Source organism: Colias croceus, chromosome 9, assembly GCF_905220415.1.
Source record: "Colias croceus chromosome 9, ilColCroc2.1".
In the NCBI taxonomy this organism is placed as follows: domain Eukaryota; kingdom Metazoa; phylum Arthropoda; class Insecta; order Lepidoptera; family Pieridae; genus Colias; species Colias croceus.
This window is the reverse complement of record NC_059545.1, coordinates 10,108,532-10,128,028: the sequence shown is the minus strand read 5'-3', so window position 1 is coordinate 10,128,028 and position 19,497 is coordinate 10,108,532. Positions and strand designations below refer to the sequence as shown.

At 33.8% G+C, this 19,497-nt stretch overlaps 1 protein-coding gene across 2 annotated transcripts in view; it reads right to left on the bottom strand.

The window, feature by feature from the left end:
• Positions 1-19,497, bottom strand: part of LOC123694416 (lysophosphatidylcholine acyltransferase) — a 46,332-nt gene that overhangs the window by 10,089 nt on the left and 16,746 nt on the right. Inside the window, exon 3 of one of the 2 annotated variants that reach the window (XM_045639848.1) lies at positions 6,555-6,778. In XM_045639848.1, coding sequence (XP_045495804.1) covers positions 6,555-6,778 — 224 coding nt within the window. Of the gene's footprint in view, positions 1-423; positions 636-6,554; positions 6,779-19,497 lie in introns of both variants that reach the window. The other variant, XM_045639849.1, reaches the window with a different exon arrangement.

The window sequence follows — 19,497 nt, the reverse complement described above, 5'->3', positions numbered from 1 at the left end:
TAATTTAAATGAGATCTATAAATCGTTGAAATAACTTACATTACAAACAATAACTTAATCATATCTTACTATCTACTTTCACCACATAATCACACAGACGAACCCACCAAAAACCATGATACCACCACCAAACTGGTGACCTTCTAAAAGTTAGATAATTATCATAACCGCCACCACGTTATCACCAACTGAAAATCATGCAAACCCACCACTATACAACCCAAAACGTCACCATCACGATTAACAACCATTATATACCACTACCATAAAACCCATAAAGAAACCATCACCAATTCTATATTTCCACCACTATTACCAAATTACCAATACACATACTCCCATAACCCTTTTCCACCATCACTTTAAAACCCACACAACCAACCCACAGCTTTACCAATGAACCTAAAAAATTACACAACGTACTTCCAACATAATTATCCATGCTTTCTTTCCTCACGATCACGGAGGACATCCGCGTCGCATACACAATACAGCTGTCGAGAAAGGATGAGTGTGGAGCTACCACTAGTATGGGAGCCTCTCGACGACTGGCCTGCTTGCCGCGGATGCTGATCGCCATGCCCCCAGCAAGGTACGACATCTTCCCGATGAAACATATCAGCGGTTTTAATGCCCTATAATAAAAGTGATGCTGTGAAATGCTGCTAGTTAATATTGGTACAAGGAGGAGGGAGTAAATAAGATTATACAGCTGTCGAGAAAGGATGAGTGTGGAGCGGAGCTACCACTAGTATAGGAGCCTCTCGTCGACTGGTCTGCTTGCCGTGGATGCTATATTAGTTAAGAATATAAATTGACAAAGTAAAACAAAGTTCTAGAAATAGTAAGATTTAAATCTATATTTCCTGTAAACTCCGATGAACGTGGCTCAACTTTTGATAAAAAGAAACTTGTGTAAAGATTTTTCTGTGAACATCTTTGTGCTGAAATTCGTTTGAAAATGCACTTTATTTTTGAGCTGCAATTTAAAATTCCGTTTAGATGCTAGAGGCTGTTTAATATTGGTTTAGCTCGAACTTTTCGCGAGATTAATTTTCAAAAAGGTACTTTGAAAGTTATTAATATTTTGCTTCTAGATAATGATATTTTTGTTTGATGATTTCTAATAGAAGAAGTTTGTAATTACTCAAATTACCTTGTTGCCTAACGATAACTTTTTTTAAATATTTATTTAAAAGTTAAAACATCATATAAAATAAAGTCAAAAAGTGACTTAAAATGAATCCTATACATTTGAACCAAGATTAAAAAGGGTTTTACCTGCTTAATAAAAATACAATTAATTATATATTATATAATACTTACACTTAATCGCTTTTAAAGGTATAATAATAAATAAATAAATGATTATAATTATAAATTCCAGTCATTGTTTCATAAACATTAAAATTAACAATTATTCTCATGAAATTTCGTGTGATAACACAATATAACTGTTTAAGTTTCCCCACGAAATATTGATGTCATTTTGGTTGTAATTCTAATTAACAAAATACCTGAAATATAATACCTATAAATAAGTAGCGTTATATTCAAAACAGTTATGTGAGGGTACTTTCATTTATTTGTAGATACGTATACACTAACGAAAATTGTATTTGTACAATTTTTGACGTAGACTGGTCGCTTATACCTGTTGCTTGTTATATTTTAATCCATACTTTAATATTATAAATGCGAAAGTAACTCTGTCTGTCTGTCTGTTACTCAATGACGCCTAAACTACTGAACTAATTTTCATGAAATTTGGTATGGAGATATTTTGATACCCGAGAAAGGACATAGGATACTTTTTATCCCGGGAAAATGACGCAATCCCGGAAATCCCACGGGAACGGGAACTATGCGGGTTTTTCTTTGACAGCGCGGGCGAAGCCGCGGGCGGAAATTTAGTTCCATATAAAGTTGAAAAGTCCCGTGTTCCCGAGGGTATTCGTTTTACCTTATAACTTATAAAGTTACAGAAGAAACATCTATTTCACTGATCGATTTTCTTTACGCACTAATAAGTGATAAGCCTTCTTGATCATGCCAAATAACATATTTTCTTTATTTTGTCAATTTGTACCGCGAATTGAACCTGAAATCTTTTGACTCTATGTTCAATCGATTAATTCTAAACAAGAAGATGTTCGTATCATAGCGTGATGTATTTTAATTAAATCACCAATTGATTCGACACAATATGGGCGAAAATTTCTAAAACTCCTCTCTAATATTTTATAATACGGTTTCTTACAATTGGAATATAGAATATCTATGGATTTAAATTTATAACTGAAAGTAATAAAGAAATCAGATAAATACAAATACATATCTGAATTTATTTTATTACTGTAATGCCATTAATTAATGTAAGATTAATTTAAACTTTTAATTAAGAAATTTAAAATTTACTTTCAATTTTTGATAAGTACTTATAGCGGTATTAAGATTAATCAGAGATTAAAATAAATATTGGCAAATTAATCAATAATAATAAATGAAAAATTATAATATTTGTAAATACCTAGTTGAAATTTTATTACCACGTAGAATCGTGTAAAATAATTGATGCATAATTATATATTTTCTCTAGAAAATAGAGCTATTTGTGTTGATGTTTTTTCAAATACTTACCAAATGAAACAAATCCCCGCAGTATCATCCATCTTCCCCTTAATTAAAAAAGCAAAAAAAAACAACACAACCTACGAACCAACACTTGCATTATAACTTCAAAACAAATGAGCTATCTACAATGCGGGAAACATGCAAAAAGACAAAACTAATGACAACATGAAACTACAAAAGCTGGTAATAAGCTTGAAATTTTGGTAAACTATATTTATTCAAAAAACAATTTAGATGTGAAATCCAAAACTTATTATGTATTAAAATTTTTCTCCATTATTTTGTAATTCAATTAGGTACCTACCAAAGAACACCTGACACTGATATTTAACAAATTAATCTCATAATTAACTGTTTAATTACACAAAAAACAATCGATCAAACACGCAATGTCTAACACTATAACGAAGGTCACGATTTACCAACATAGAAACAACCCATTGTCGCTTTCGTAATTTATTTTATAGCGAGTCATTTATACTAATATCAAGAAATAGTTATGATTTCGTATATAGCTGATTTAGCCCATCGCTTAAGAACTATTAAAAGACCATGATACCCTTAAATATTATCTTATTTTACTAATATTATAAACGTGAAAGTTTTTTAAGATGGATGGTTACTCTTTTACGCAATGCTAAACTAATCGAAAAGAATTTTTATATAGAGATACGTCTATTCCAACCTCGGCTTTGAACGTTTTTAATTATTTACGCACATTATTTACATATATAAACCTTCCCCTTGAATCACTCTATCAATTTAAACAATACTCATTGCGTAGAAAGTCAAAGAAGTCAACGAACAGAAGAAAAACGATTTTATACTATGTAGTGATAATGGGCACATGGGCTATATACCCGGGTATCACGAGTGAAACCACGTTCTCCAACTAGTTTACATCATACATTATGAGTGATTGGGGTTCGCTTGAGAAAGCTACGACCGCCATCGATCATTTTCCCTATCTGCCATGTGTTGTGACACAGTAAGTGCATCTAAAATTCTAATGCATCTAGCGAATGTGCTATTCATCATTTTATAAAAAGCATTCATCATTCACTTACTATAATGTTCCCCAGAAAGTAATGTTTTATATATAGAGCACAACAGTGTAGGTTATAAGGGTAATAGTTATGTATGTATCACATCTTTCTGTCTAACTTTCCTTCATTTAGTTAACATAAACCGTAATACGAGTAATATGCTCTGCTAATATAAATTCCACAGTGACTCATTGCCTGTTTGTTATACTTTTACTCTTACTTTTAAACCATAACTTGGTAAGCCGGAGAGATCGGCGAGCCGGAGAGAGATCGGAAATAGTCGAGAGAGAGGTTCTTGGCCTTAACTTCAAAAGAACATACGTAAACATTATTTTAATTGGTGTTATTATTATTATTCAACACACATAAAATCATTCTATATTAATGAAATAAAAACGTACCAAAATTTCAAGCTACTACGCAAAACAACAAAATTATTGGAATAGCGAACACTAACATCCATAGAGTCGACATAACTTGGCATACGATCTTTGTGACAGTAAATTTTATGTTCCTCTGATCATAGTCATTAAATATTTTATACCTTATACAATGTAGAAACTAATATAATACACCAGGGGTTCCCAAACTGTGCGCCGTAGAAAGTGTGGAGGGGCGCCGTGAGTCGATCTGCTTATAGTCACGAGTACCTTTTTTGAGCGCTCGAATCGATCAAAAACATTGCGTCGTAAAATGACATACCTACAAGATTGCCTAACTAACCTAATTTCTATTTTTGTATTGTAGGCACCTATATCGACTGTTTCCTTTTCAAATAGCCTAGGTAGCACCCAGTAGTAGTAATAGGACGCACCCAGCGTAGGGCGCCGCGCCGCGCTGTGACAAAAAACTTAACATGAAACTGCGCCGCGAGCTGAAAAAGATTGGGAACCCCTGTAATATACGATATAATAATATCTAGGACTTTTGTTATGTATTGTTGTGTTATATAAAACTATGTTATTGTATACCTACCATCTCTCTTAAAGAATCATCTCTTTTAAAGAGAAACTAATTAGTTTTGTATTTTATACCGCGGTTATAATAGAAAGTGTCATACATAAACATTATTAAATTATATGCAAGTTAATTATTTAATATATTCATAACATTAGCATAATTTTCTAAAAGTCTATGAATGTTTTTGATTGAAAGTTGTTAAGAGTTGAAAAAACTGCATTTTTTCATATTGTATTAAGTCTTTATTGTAGTAATTGTAGAGTATGGGTCATTTCACATCATTTCATTGACCAATTTCACTACGGAAAAGTAGTTTTTATTCTCTACCAAATTGAGATAATTTATCTTCAACGTGATCGAACCTACCTCAATTGGTTTTGGTTCAAAGGGGTTGCCAGGATGTCTTAACGTATTATTTCCAGTTTAGAAAAATGATAGAACTTTAATGGCCGTCGACTCCCATTACTTTTCCACATTGGATTTAATACTGCTCTAAGATAAATAAGACATTGGTAACTCCCGATGGTCAGTACGGTCAAGTACCCTTTAACATTGACCTTTTAATTTTCAAACATTGAGTGACACAGTTAATAAGGTTAATATCATAGTAGTGTTTGAGGTTTGAGATTGTATCTGTTACACACTAACTGTAATATAGTACCGTTATTATGAATTCCGCAAATTCATCTTAAGTGTGACACTCAGTTTTTATATAGACTTGTATTAGGTGTCGAACTTTTTGTTACAAGAAAAATACGGACTTTTTGCTTTGGAATATCGTTTACAGATTGAAATGTTGGTAATAGACTGTTTATTTTTTATTTTATTTGTTTGTTTTTTACGGTTTAACTATAAATATACTTAACCGATTAAAAAATACCATTATAGATGCTTTTTCTTTAGAAGCTAAATTTTCTTTTTCTTTTTAAAACCCGGCGGTAGAGTTTTAACAATTTACCAGTTTTAAAAAAATGATAATAAAGCATTTTATAGCTAGCATAATAATAATTATCACGGAACTTTTACGTATACATGTACAAAGTGATTATTATAATGATGTGACATTTACGCAAGTGGAGCATTTCGCAGTTTTATTGCAAATTTTATTGTTTTACAGCTTTTTTTTTTCTACATTCTTTATTTACATTTATTATTGTTCATATTTTTATAATAATATGGTATTTATCTTAATTTTAATGACTTTGAAGTCAAAATAGTCTCCATTATAATAAAATTAATAAACATCAAGGTATCCACCTACACAAAATGAAATATCAAGGTTTAAATGCGAAATAACAGTATCATTATTTTTTCTATTCTATCGCAATTTAATGTATGTATAATTTGCATTTCAAAATAAATCATAATGAGCATATCTTTTGAAACTAGTAAATTATGCAGACCGCATATAAGTGCATCAAATCAGAAATTAATTCAAATATGACATTGTATTTATTACTACATACATTGCGGTTTCTACATACATTGCGGTTTCAGATAACCGTGCTGTTGAAACATCCTGTATAACACATGTGTTGTACCTACCGCAACAATTTGGAGCGATAGTACCGCAGACCACATGCATATAACAAGCGCGTCAAATTGTATGAAATATGTATTTGTATGCCAGTATGTCACAATGGTTACAACAGAGGCACAAGAGGGCATATCTTCACAATGGGTAGCGTTGGGCGAGTAGAGGCAATCACGATAGTGTAGAGGGCCCAAGTATAATCGCAGTAATGGCGGCAAACATCGACGATCATTTGTTGGGCCAACGCGTTCCATTGTGAAGAGGGCCCTTTAGATGCATTTGTTTTATCTATGGTATGTTACATTTGACATTTACGATGTTTACATTATCTGTCACAATTCAAAAATCGAATGCCAAGCGTGTCAAAACTCGGAACATACGTCCAATGAACGGCAGTCGCGCGGTGTCCGCCTTGGCGACAACACTGGGCGCGCCAAGGCAGACTATGGCGATGGCGTCAAAGAAACTCGAATGCGGCGCTATCACTATCACGGGGGCTTCACGTCCTTTGGCCTTATGCTCCTGACCCACCACCTTGACGCGGTGGAAACCAGCCGCGACCACCACCAACCTCATAAGAGATAGAATGTAGAAACGGAGTTTGCTATAACAATAAAATATGCATTAGAATGAAATAAGCTCTAATAAAAGATACATTAAAAATGTAATGCAGTTAGTTTAAAGTGCGATGAAATTTAATTCAACGCTTAAATCTAGATAAAAGATTAGCAAATCGGTTTATTCATAGACAATGAAGAGAGATAACATCAAACATTAGCATAGAGTTTAAAAATGAATTTTTAATCTTAAATATTAAGCTAAATTTACATAAGTACCACTTTATTGAACTTTAATTTTATGTGGCATTAGTATAAGAATTTCATACAATGTTTATATGATATTACTACTTATTATGAGATAAATAACAAAGGAAGCGAAAGTTAAATTACTGTTAAAACTTCTTAACATGAAAGGTCAACTAGGTATGTTAAATGACTTCTGCCGTTTCGAATGGCTATATATTATCAGCGTCCATTTTCTTAAATAATAATACGTTTTCTTAATTTCTGAATCTCTATTGTATACTTGTATTATAAAGAGGTAACGTTAGTGATACGTAATCTCTGGATCTACTGAACTGATTTAGAAGAATTATTTTACAAATAATAAGCTACTTAATTATTTACCTCAGTTGCACAAGCTTTTTTATACCGGATAAACACTCGCGAATCCGAGGCAATAGGTTGTATAATTTTAATTGTCTTTATCTATTTCTATTTAGTACTAGCGGTCCGCCCCGGCTTCGCCCGTGGTCCTTTTTTACGTTTTCTCTCCATAAGAACCATCCTCGTACTTCAAGGAATATAATAAAAAAAGAATTATCGAAATCGGTTCAGCCGTTCACACGTGATGCCGTGACAACGCGAAACGGGTTTCATTTTTATATTATTTATTAGTGGTATACCTACAGATTACAGAGTTACACTTTCTATAAATTACAAGATTTATAGTTATACCCATCGTTCGGCAACGATCTCGAAAGCTAATAATTATCATTATATTAATTTAAACCGCTTTGTATCGCAATTTGTTTGCAATTACTAAGCTTGTTGAAACTATAAATTACATGTTGTTAAAAGTTATGTTGTTAGGTACTTGTAAACTGTTAAATGGAATCCATACTTATGACATTTCAACGAACGAACATAAAGTATATAACACTTTAGTTCGATGTGCTATATTTTTAAAGCATTGATAATTAATCAATTGATTCTTAGTAACCCCCAAATAACCCCTCATTAATTAAGGGTCGATTTTTCAATCCTTGGTTAAAATTTATCCGTCCATGAATAAGTTTTAACCAAGGATTGAAAAATCAGCCCTTAGTGGAAGCATTTTAAGGGCAATTAATTCACTTGCGCGTTATTACCAAAATGTAGTTACTTATCATCCAAAGAAAAGCATACATTTTGTGTTATAAATTAAAAACTGAATAATATGTAAAAATGTCTTTATTAATAGGCGAACAGAAGCATCCAGGATTCCAGGGAGTCTATACTTCCAACTCTATTTATTAAAATGTATCCAATAAAACAACGTGAAAGTGAAAAACATTAATTCCCTTAACTAATCGCGTAAATCCAATATCCATACTCGTAAAATTACAAAAATTGGAATGTTATACTAATGAATAGGTATACTCGTTAGTAGGTTAAGACAACTCGATAACGGTATCGAGGTATAGCCGAGATTCCGTGTATGATATGGAATAGCTTTCTATGGGCATTTGTGAAAGAGCAATATTTCTGACCTTGGCATTACTTTCTTTGTATTTGTCGCGAACGGGCGACAAAAGAATATAAATTTTTGGATTTTATTGTTAAAGTGAAACTTCTTTATGCGCGTTGAGAGTAAAATTTCAAGGTCGCGTCATGGCAATATCGTCACATAATGACGTGACGGTATTGTAAGGCGATCTAGCTAATCATTGGCAGAGTTTAAAGACTGAGAGTCATCTTCAAAAAATAAGTACAAAACATAAGACCTCATAGGTCATAGTGAGCTTTTCGTTCCATGCGCGTGTGTGAAAATTGTCCTGAAATATTTATTTTTATTTTATATAGTTTGGGAATAGTTCGTAATGTATGGAATGTCCTATCCTACTAAACGCTACTTGCGGGGTAATCTGATTGTGTACAAATGATGTCTAATATCTATAGTTTCCCTTTTAAAGGCTATATCAATCACCAGCCTTCAATCACACAAAAAAATCACGTCAATTCATCACGCCGCGGCCGTTTTGCCGTGAAAGGACAAATAAACAATAGACTGAATCCATGGCCATAAATCTTTTAAAACATCTCTTTCATACAGTTACGTATGTACCTGACCTTTAGTTTCAACATCATATTTACAATTGTGAAAAGCATTAAAATCATTCATTACTATAAACGAAAGCTTTGGTAATAAATTTTAAGTACAAAGATATTTCGGATTTGAAATCAAATGTAATAAATTCACTTTCTCTCGATACTCTTGACATAATTAGTGCAATGCTTTTTTAATGCTGCGGTCGATATGCATAAAGTCACACGCAGAGGTGGTCAATAAATATATCTTCTTATATATACAATTCCCGTGTCACAATGTTAGTTACCATACTCCTCCAAAACGGCTGGACCGATTCTCATGAAATTTTCTGTGCATATCGGGTAAGTCTGAGAATCGGCCAACATCTATTTTTCATACCCCTAAGTGATTAGAGTAAGGCGTTATTAGGCGTCTTTTTATCAATTAAGTTCATATCTATACAATTTTTTGTGATATGTGCAAAATCCATTCGTTTGTTTTATTTTTGGAACTTTGACAAAGGCTTTTTACAACGAAAACAGTATTTGAAGATTTGGTAGAGAGATTGAAAATTCTATGGGGAATTACCACCGTAGTCGAAATAAAGGCCACAATCCACATTGACAATACACATATACACATGACCCAGAACCTCCAAAATTCAATGCTAAACTTTTAATTAATTATATGAAGATTGCAAATAAAGATAATTATTTGATTTGATTTGCTATAGATATAATTGTCGCTATTTCAAAAAAACTTAATATTCTTGAGAATATTAGAATAATAGATATAATGAGTAGGTACCTAAGATATAAAATTGGTCAAAACTCAATTGCTTAATAATTAATTATATTGCAGTAAACATGCAAGTGAAGAAATTTTAATTTTATCTTTACAACAAACTAGTAACTTAACAGAAATCTTAAAAAATAATTATTGCAATCCTTATCCTATTCAGCAAGTTGATAACTTTACCATAAAATTGAGCTGATAAACTTAGTAACCAATGCCTCATTTTGCTAATCACACACTCATACATACAAACATAAAGTCTATAAGATTTAAAAGTTTACCAACACTGAATCGAACCGGCTCTATTGCACCAGTCTGGGTCAATAACCGCTTCAACATATATCCGCACTAAGTATCCGCATTATTCATCATCAATTTATCTAAAACTAGCTGACACGACAGACTCTGTCCTCTTCCCACGAACTGTCAAAAGCGTGAAGTTTAAATAGCCGTTAAGGTATTTTTTATGGGGAAAATTCTTAACTTTTTCCTTCAGAATATGATCCTTCTCCTGACGCAAGCAAACACAAAAACAAGTATCGAAATCGTGACTAAGGGAAATAGAGATTCTTTTTTTTTATATATAGACTAAAATATCAATCACTTTAAACGAATCCAATTTCAACAACTTCAAGGCAATCGTTTTTCGTTCTGAAATAAAAAACCTGCATCAGAAAAAGGTCTTACACAAGGTTGGAGCATAATGAAGTTTCTAGATAGTTCCAGATCTAGGCTTGTTATTCCAACATCGATTTTGTATTCTAACTCTTCAACGATTCGTGGAAACTCCGAGCTAGCAGAGGCGTAGCAAGGGGGGGCTCGAGCCCGGATGGTATACGAAAAGGCAGAAAGCACTAACATTTAATTCGGAAAATGTTAAAAAAATAATTATCTACCGGGGTCATTCTGAAGTATATTATGAGGAATGAATGACGTATATATCATTCGTCGTCTTCGTTAGCCATAGGACGTCTACTGCTGGACAAAGCCTTCCAGAACGGCTGATCACCAGCGGCCTGCATCCAGCTCACGCACTGCTCATTATAATATGAAGTAAATCTATATACTAACATTATGAAGCTGAAGAGTTTGTTTGTTTGAACAACTAGGACAACTCAGGAACTAATTCGATTTGAAAAATTATTTCGGTGTTAGATAGCCCATTTAATGAGGAAGGCTATAGGCTATATTTCATCATGCTGAGACCAACAGGAGCGGAGCCAAGCGGGTGAAACCCCGGAGCACAGCTAGTGCATAATATACAGTGAAAAAGAACCAAGTGCGGCATATTTCTGTGGGCCCTAGGCAGCCCCGGGCCGCAATAGACTCCGCTACGTCACTACGAGCTAGTTCTCTGTGCAATATCGTTATTGATTTTCTGTCCAACTAGCTTTTACACGTGAATTCGCCTGCACGTTTCTCGCTAAGTGGATTCGGATTACAGTTCGCAATTAAAGCCTTTACGAGGGATTTAATAGGATTGTTATTTGTTTGCTTTGATCAATAAACAATGGGATAGAGTGTTTTATTAGGGCTGTCATTGATAGGGTGTATTGGTTTATTGTAGAAATAAAGCGTTGCATATTGATGAATTCAACATATTTTAAAAATTATTTTGGATAAAATAAGATGGTTTAATAATAGGTTAGTTCCATATGGCCACAAAATGCTCGTCAGCTGGCACTATAGTAACTATAAATACATCAACAATCTCAGAGATATGAAAATTTCCTTCAAACTTAAATCTTCACGAAACTATCACATTTATTGTGTAAGACTTACATTAAAAATACATTTGATATTACAAGTGCAATCATAAATAAACGACCCAAACGTCTCAATGATAAAGCAGAGATTGTCTCTCATTTAAAAAGACCTTGAATTCAATTTATCAAAAAGTAAGCGACCTTGCATATGCTAAGCAGTCATCGAATGCAATATTTATAAATAATCAAATACTATATCAGTAAATAATGTACCGTTTATTATAGCAACGTTCACAAATTATTAATTTACAAATATTCCGTTCAAAAATAGTTCTATAAAGGTAAACACAAGCAAAACCGCAGAGTGAAACTAGTGAAAATTAATTAAACAGAATACCCGGAATAAAATAAACGTAATATTCGCAGAACAAAATAATGAGGACGTTCCAGTAAGTTTGTAAATAAATTTTCTCTGAATTCAGAATAAATTAAAACTGGTAGTTCATCTGGAAACAAAATTATTGAAATTTTCTGAACAAAGCATTTAAATATAAAAGGTATTTCAGATTAAACGCAGTCTACACGTGCCGTAAGGGTGCGGCTACACCCATGTGACCTGATTCATATTTTCCTGTGCCATTGTTTCTTTTGTCACTAAAACCTAGAGCAAGAATTGATCGATTCCTTCAGTATCTATACGCAATCTCTCTCGCTCGAAGACATTATACTTTTAGATGACAGAAAAGGACAAATGTTCGCAGATATATCAGACTTGGTGCAACGACCTAAATTGTAGGATCCGATGTTACTACGCTATCTTAAATCTGTATGAAGATAAACAAGCACTATTGTAAGAAGACCTTACAAACACAAATTTCCCATTGTTTAAAGAAAATATAAAACATCTACAATAGGGGTTTCCTTTCAAATTTACAATATTGTGTTTGAAAATCTTTAAAAACATTAAACTGATCAGGCATTTGCTCTATATTTTATAATTTTCCTGTATTTCGCTGCTCCTGGCTACTCTGATCGCACCCTTAATATAAAGGTCACGTGTACCGAATAGACTGCTGAATAACGTCAATAAAGTGAATTATACAGATTCACGAATAGGGTTGTCAACTAGGTTGAAATATGTCGTATTGTAAATAACGTGATGATGTACTTTGTGTGTAAATAGACAGTTAGAATTTGTAATTTTCGATTATTAGACACATATTTTATTTTAAATACTTATTTATTTAAAGACGTACGTATTTGCAACATGTTATTCATAAGATCTTATTCTAAGTTGGCTATTGCAATATTAGCGACTGAGCTGACTTCATAAATAAGTACTGAGTTATGAGTACTAAAGCGTAAGGAATGGAGCAATGCTAATGACAAAATACAGAGCAAATTAATTTAATTTTAGACAGCTCGTGGAGAAATTAAAAAGTCATAAAACGAAAAAAATCTAATAGGTAATATTAAAGTCTCACAACCCTAAATCACGCTACACATTTTTGAAATAAAACCATTATGTTAAAACTTAACAGTGTATTGACGTAAAGGTAACTCGCATGTAACCCGATTACGTTGCGTATAATAATAAAATGGATCGATGTCTTTAATATTCTAAATCTGGAAGCACTATGAAAAAACTAATAAAGTTGATCAATCACGCAAAAAGTTCATAAAACATAAAAGGGCGATTTGCTTATTAGTTAAAAGTTGTCGTTTTCATGAAGCTTGTTATAGTTTATGCCTTTTTTACTTTATAATAATCTATACTAATAGCTGTGTTTTACCTGAAAATAAAACACATATTAAATACTTACCTATATTTGAAGCTTACTTATTGAGAAGGCACCTAGCTTTTTCCGCCTATTTTCCCTCTCTTTCTCGTTGTATATATGCTATCTCTCTCGCACAAGGCACACCTCCCACCAGGTGGCGCGGCCGGCGCACGATAATGTGCAGGCGCTAGATCTTCTTCATTGAGTCGAAATCCTCAACAGGTGGACGTTAAGTGTAAGCTTCAAATATAGGTAAGTATTTAATATGTGTTTTATTTTCAGGTAAAACACAGCTATTAAACACTTGACCGTAATTTGAAGCTTACTTATTGAGACCCGTTTGTTACCCACCTGGTGTATAATATATGGACGCCAATGTGAATTTGAATACATAAGTAATTACTTATTACTTTATTTGTAATAGTAAGGTGTGCCGATAGTATAACAATAAATCACAAATTTTTATTATCTATAATATTTTAACAATTCCAGAAGAAAAGTTAATCAAATAAGAACCAAAAAATTAATCATAATGATTAAAAGTATTAGAACTTATGAATTTGTTTCAAGCATACCTTAGTTAATCTTTTGGGCTTGAAAAATAAAGTTACTTTAGCGTAAGTTTCATCTTAAGTACTATTAGACTAGATGATGCTTACAAAATTAAGCAACAGCCGATCACCGATGAGGCAAGAATACCAAATAATAATACTCTTACTTTCTACTTTCTACGCTAAAATGGTTGCTGTATATGTACTGGAAACAAATACTGATATATTTTTAATAACACTATATTATGTTTATGATAACTGAACTCAAAGGAGTTAGAGACTAAAAACATAAGAGCTTATCTGTGTCCCAAACGTGCTATTACTACAGCTAAATACGTTTGTTTTAATAAAATTTATTTTAAGATATAATATTATGACTTGCATCAGAACTTATTTACCGAAAGTCTCGGGGTTACATAAGGTGACCACAGATTTATTTATAATAATAGTGTTTCGGCCTTACTAATAAAATGTTACCCATTCGCTATGCAATGGATCAGTCATTGCAATAACCTGTCTTGTTTTTATGATTGACGTTTCATGTGAGCAAGAGCAGGACACAGCTATTGTATAAAATGGTAGAAATTTATCCATTGTTTAACTTTTTATTAGTAAGGCCGTTTATGTATATCGCTAGGCCGTCAACAGATAGGAAATGAGCCAAATTTATCCGGTTCAACCAACTACTACTAGCTACTCCGTATGTGTTTTGGGTAGACGGAGGCAAAGAGGATTTTTATTCAGACTATATCACTTGACTTTCTCCACATTTGTCACCTTGTCACCTTCAGAGTCATTTTGCAGACTAGTGGTGCAGCACTGAACACTGTCTATTAGGTGGATGGTGCTGTTGACCGGGTCTTCAGTTCTGCTTTCCAGAATTCCTTCGTCCCTATCGGTGCTACTACTACTGAAATAGCGGTATGCTTACACGTTGTTCAGGTCTCGAACTGACTAGGGTTTCTCATATCTCAACAACCCTTACTCGCTCTAACGAAAACAAATCTATCGCCGAGGAATTCTGCTACAGGCCAATGGCAAGAGAGATTATTAGCTTAACTATGCTATTATTATTATGTTCAGGAATATGGTGGATTTTTTAATACTATCATCGTCTGAAAGTATCTCCTTTCGATTAACTGCATTAAGGGTGCAGATCTGATTCCATCTTTGTTGCGTAGGAAGCCTACGACAGTCTAAGCAACACACTAGACAAAAGAAAGTTGCCCTGTATATGGTCGGTTGTTCCAACGTCCCTAATATGGCTAGCTTACTTTAGCTACCCCTTGATTGTAACTGCTACCAATGGAGGCATTGCTTATGTGTTGTCCGCAGTTCTGCGAGTGCAAAATTGAAAAACTGAGCTCGTGGAGAGCTGTGTCGAAAGAATCTGTGTTAAGATTATGAGAGGACAGTTGGTTTTGGATGCGAAGATAGGACATTAGTTTATTCATCCGTAACCACGAGAGGCAGCCACGGACAGCGACATAGCAAGAACTAAACTAGCAGTTTAGTTCGCTTACCTGACTATGTCATATTTTAAATACAGTATATCCTCTGTATAGCATTGTATATATGACAACAGACAAACTTAATTCGCCCGTAACCACGAGAAGCAGGCACGGACAGCGATATAGCAAGAACTAAACTAGCAATGTTTAGTTCGCTTACCAGACTTGGTAATGTTTTAAGTGCATAGTCTAGTAGTATATATTATAGTCTGTATTGCATTGCATTTATTGCACCCCCCCCCCCTCTTCAAATCAAAGAAATGAGAAGTCTTTTGGCAGAGCTTTCTCGTGAAGGGTAGGGGTTCCAAGTAATGTCTTATTACACGAGGCTGTAAATCAACCATCAGTAATCACAGCACTCGTTTACGTTGATAGGTGTATCAACGTTTATCATATATAATAATCCTGGTGGAATAACAAGAAACTGTCGAAGCAAATGATTATCCTAGTCCTTCAGCGATTTATTGTTTGACCCCTGAAGAAACCTCATGGGTGCCATAATGAGGCCAAATGGGTTGATATGCGAGTCGAATAAATTGCCTACAAGACCGGGTAACTAAAATAGGCCTATGAGAGGTCATAAGACCTAGAAGAGGTACGAGACATAATCAATCGTCATTTGTTATATTCAATCGCTTTGGTCTCTTCCGATGTTTTTATGTGAAAATTGGTCGGCTAGTGCCATTGAATTACGACACTTAACATACCGTCGCGTTGACACAAGGTTTGGTGACATAGGGGCTTCCTCGAAACCATCGCCACTAATCATCTACGAGATGATACTTGATCCGACTCACTTTCCTTTGTTGTGAATAGGCTCTGCATTGGTTAATACAATTTGTTCAGATCCAATTTCCATAATTGGTAAACCAATGGTTTCCTGATTAAATAAGCGTAAGCGGTACCCTTTTAGGAAAACGAAGTTCAAATTTCATGCGCCCATTATTAAACGTCTCTAACATTGTATAGTAGGTTATATTACTATACTTATATTGTATAGATGTCCCACTATGAAGTAGATTTCAAAAACCTTTTTCTACCTACCTTATAAGAGTGAAGATCCATTACTGTCACCTCTAAAACTTCTTTCGTGGGTCCTTGTTGGCGAAAGCAAATATCTATGATCATTTTATTGATCAATCCTTCGTAAATTTGCACCAACCGTTATAAAGCCCCGCGAGGGCTGATATATATATATTTGCTCCATTTCGTCGTGAGGGACGGTTGTAATCAAAGCCCCACGAGGGCTGATATATATTTGCTCCTGATATATATTTGCACAGTTTCCCGTAATGGACGGTTGTAATCAAAGCCCCGCGAGGGCTGATATATATTTGCACCATTTCCCCGTAATGGACGGTTGTAATCAAAGCCCCGCGAGGGCTGATATATATTTGCACCATTTCCCCGTAATGGACGGTTGTAATCAAAGCCCCGCGAGGGCTGATATATATTTGCACCATTTCCCTGCGAGCGACGGCTGCACGAGGGATGGTAATTGCATAAGTTGCATGGCTAACCCCTGTTAGGAGTAGCGGCCACATATTTATGTATTTTGCTCCGATCAAGGTTTAAGGTGCTAATAAAAAATTAGCAGTTAATATTAATTTAAATAATATAACAATTAACAAGGTCCTTTAACTTATTTTTCAATGCTAGCGAGAGCTGTCCAGGATGAAATAAGAATAATTGATTTGACAAAGAAAATTTTTCATTATGTATAAAAAAGGAATTTAGTTAATACAAAATTCATAATTCAAATCATTTACACTAAATTTTAAAATGAACTTCGATTAATATTCATTTCAGTTCATGAAATCGATGTCACATTTAGTTGCTTTATATCCGTTAACATTCCTTACGAACGCAGCCATACCGTCGTAGAACGATATTAGTGCACAAAATAATCTCCACTCACCCGCAATTTTTTACTTTTTGTCAAGGTGTACAAGTTTATAATATTATTCTAAAACGTTAGAATAAGTGAATTGTAAATCCTTTGAAACAAATGTCTCTAAACCTAATTACTAATTAAGGCATTCCGATAACTATACGATAACGTCCCTTTCAGCTCAAATTCGGTAAACCAGAGAATCTAATTGTAAAATTTTTGGTACTTACACGTTTTAACCAAAAAATTTGCATTATTTGAAACATAGGAAACGTAATTTTCAATCAAATTATCCGTGTGTAATATGTCTAACTATATAAAATAAAAGTGAATCCCAAAATGTGTTGGTAAGCGCACAACTTTAGAACAGCTGAAACGATTTCTTTAATTTCTTATTATATTCCTATGTAGAGAAAACGTGAACATGTACCACGGGCGAAGCCGGGGCGGACCGCCAGTTTTCACATAAATACGGATCAGATAAATACTCTTAAAAGGACACGTATAGACGAGTCTTGAATGTGTGGTATATTCGTGGTACATACATACATGCGCGAATTCAATCATTATTCAAAGCGGCCAACTCCCGTAAAATTTCTAACATATCCCGACATGTTCTGACACGCCGTGATTCATGCAATTACGCTAACAGCAATTAATACATAATATATAATTTGTTCTTGGAGCTGACTCATCTCGTTCAATAATTTTTAGTAATAAACTATGATTTGAATTCCGAACCGTTCCTAGTGATAACGACAATGTAATAAAGTCGTAGCAATGGATTGCATGCCTGTAAATCTTTGAGTTGGCTCATAGGCGTTAGCCTTGGATTTATCCATACTATAAATTGAAATTTTTCCACGAAAAATTCACTTGTAACCTTGTAATATAAACACATTATTAAAAATGAAATAAAATGATAAAAATATCTATATACGAGAGAGGGTAATTGATATATCTAGTCAATATCAAATAATTACAAAAGTTATATTAACGATTCGAGTAAAACCGAACGGTAAATCCGTTAAAATTGCTTTACTCACAGTATCAAAGATTCAAATATTAATTTCAAATATATTGCATAATAAAATATTTCAAAAGAAAAAGTTACTATTTCAAGTAAAATGTAACGGTTGTATCGTTAATATTAAATATATTTATTCATGCTATTAAGTATTTAAGCATATTGAAAAATAAACTATTGCTGAAGGATTCATTAAAAACTTCAACATTTTAAATAGTCCAACGGTTATACCGTTGATTTAAAATATTTTTACTCATTTTTAAGTAAAATATCATTAGAATAGATGTAAAAATAACTCACTGTACCGATGCGACGGGATACACTTTTTCACACTTTTAACACTTGCTATATGCAATACTTAATACTTAATAGCACCAAGGTTGTAGTCTGGTACACAACCTTCCGGCGGCGGAAGCTAGACGCCAATGAAGAAGATCTAGCGCCTGCACATTATCGTGCGCCGGCCGCGCCACCTGGTGGGAGGTGTGCCTTGTGCGAGAGAGATAGCATATATACAACGAGAAAGAGAGGGAAAATAGGCGGAAAAAGCTAGGTGCCTTCTCAATAAGTAAGCTTCAAATTACGGTCAAGTGTTTAATATTATAAAGCTGAAGAGTTTGTTTGTTTGTTTGTTTGAACGCGCTTATCTCGGTAACTACTGATCCGATTTGAAAAATTCTTTCGCTGTTAGATAGCCCATTTATCGAGGAAGGTATCATCACGCTACGACCAACAGGAGCCACGGGGGTGATATCGCGTGGAGCAGCTAGTAATGAATAATTGGAAAACCTACAAACGTAGGTTTTATTATATCCTTTTGAATGAAAGATAGTTGATTATCCTTATAATTGAGCCTATCGATCGATGCAAAAAAGTTGATAGTTCAGGATACATCGCCCATTTTTGCAAGTGACTACTATCAAGCTGATTTTCCGTTTGTAGCTTTATTTTGATGAGACACTGAATAATTTCGTGTACGAAACTCTCGATTGTGGTAGCTTACAGAGATAACAAGGATAAAAATTTTTGATTTGATGATTCTCAAATATTTATTACGCAATTTGTAGGACAATATGTCTGTTGAATTATATAAACATTAACTAAGTGAAAACAAAAAAATCAGCTTGTTAGTAATCATTTATGATGACCTCGTTATCGATACACTTTGGAAAGGGGGACTCTTTGAACCAACCATAGATTTTGTAGGACAA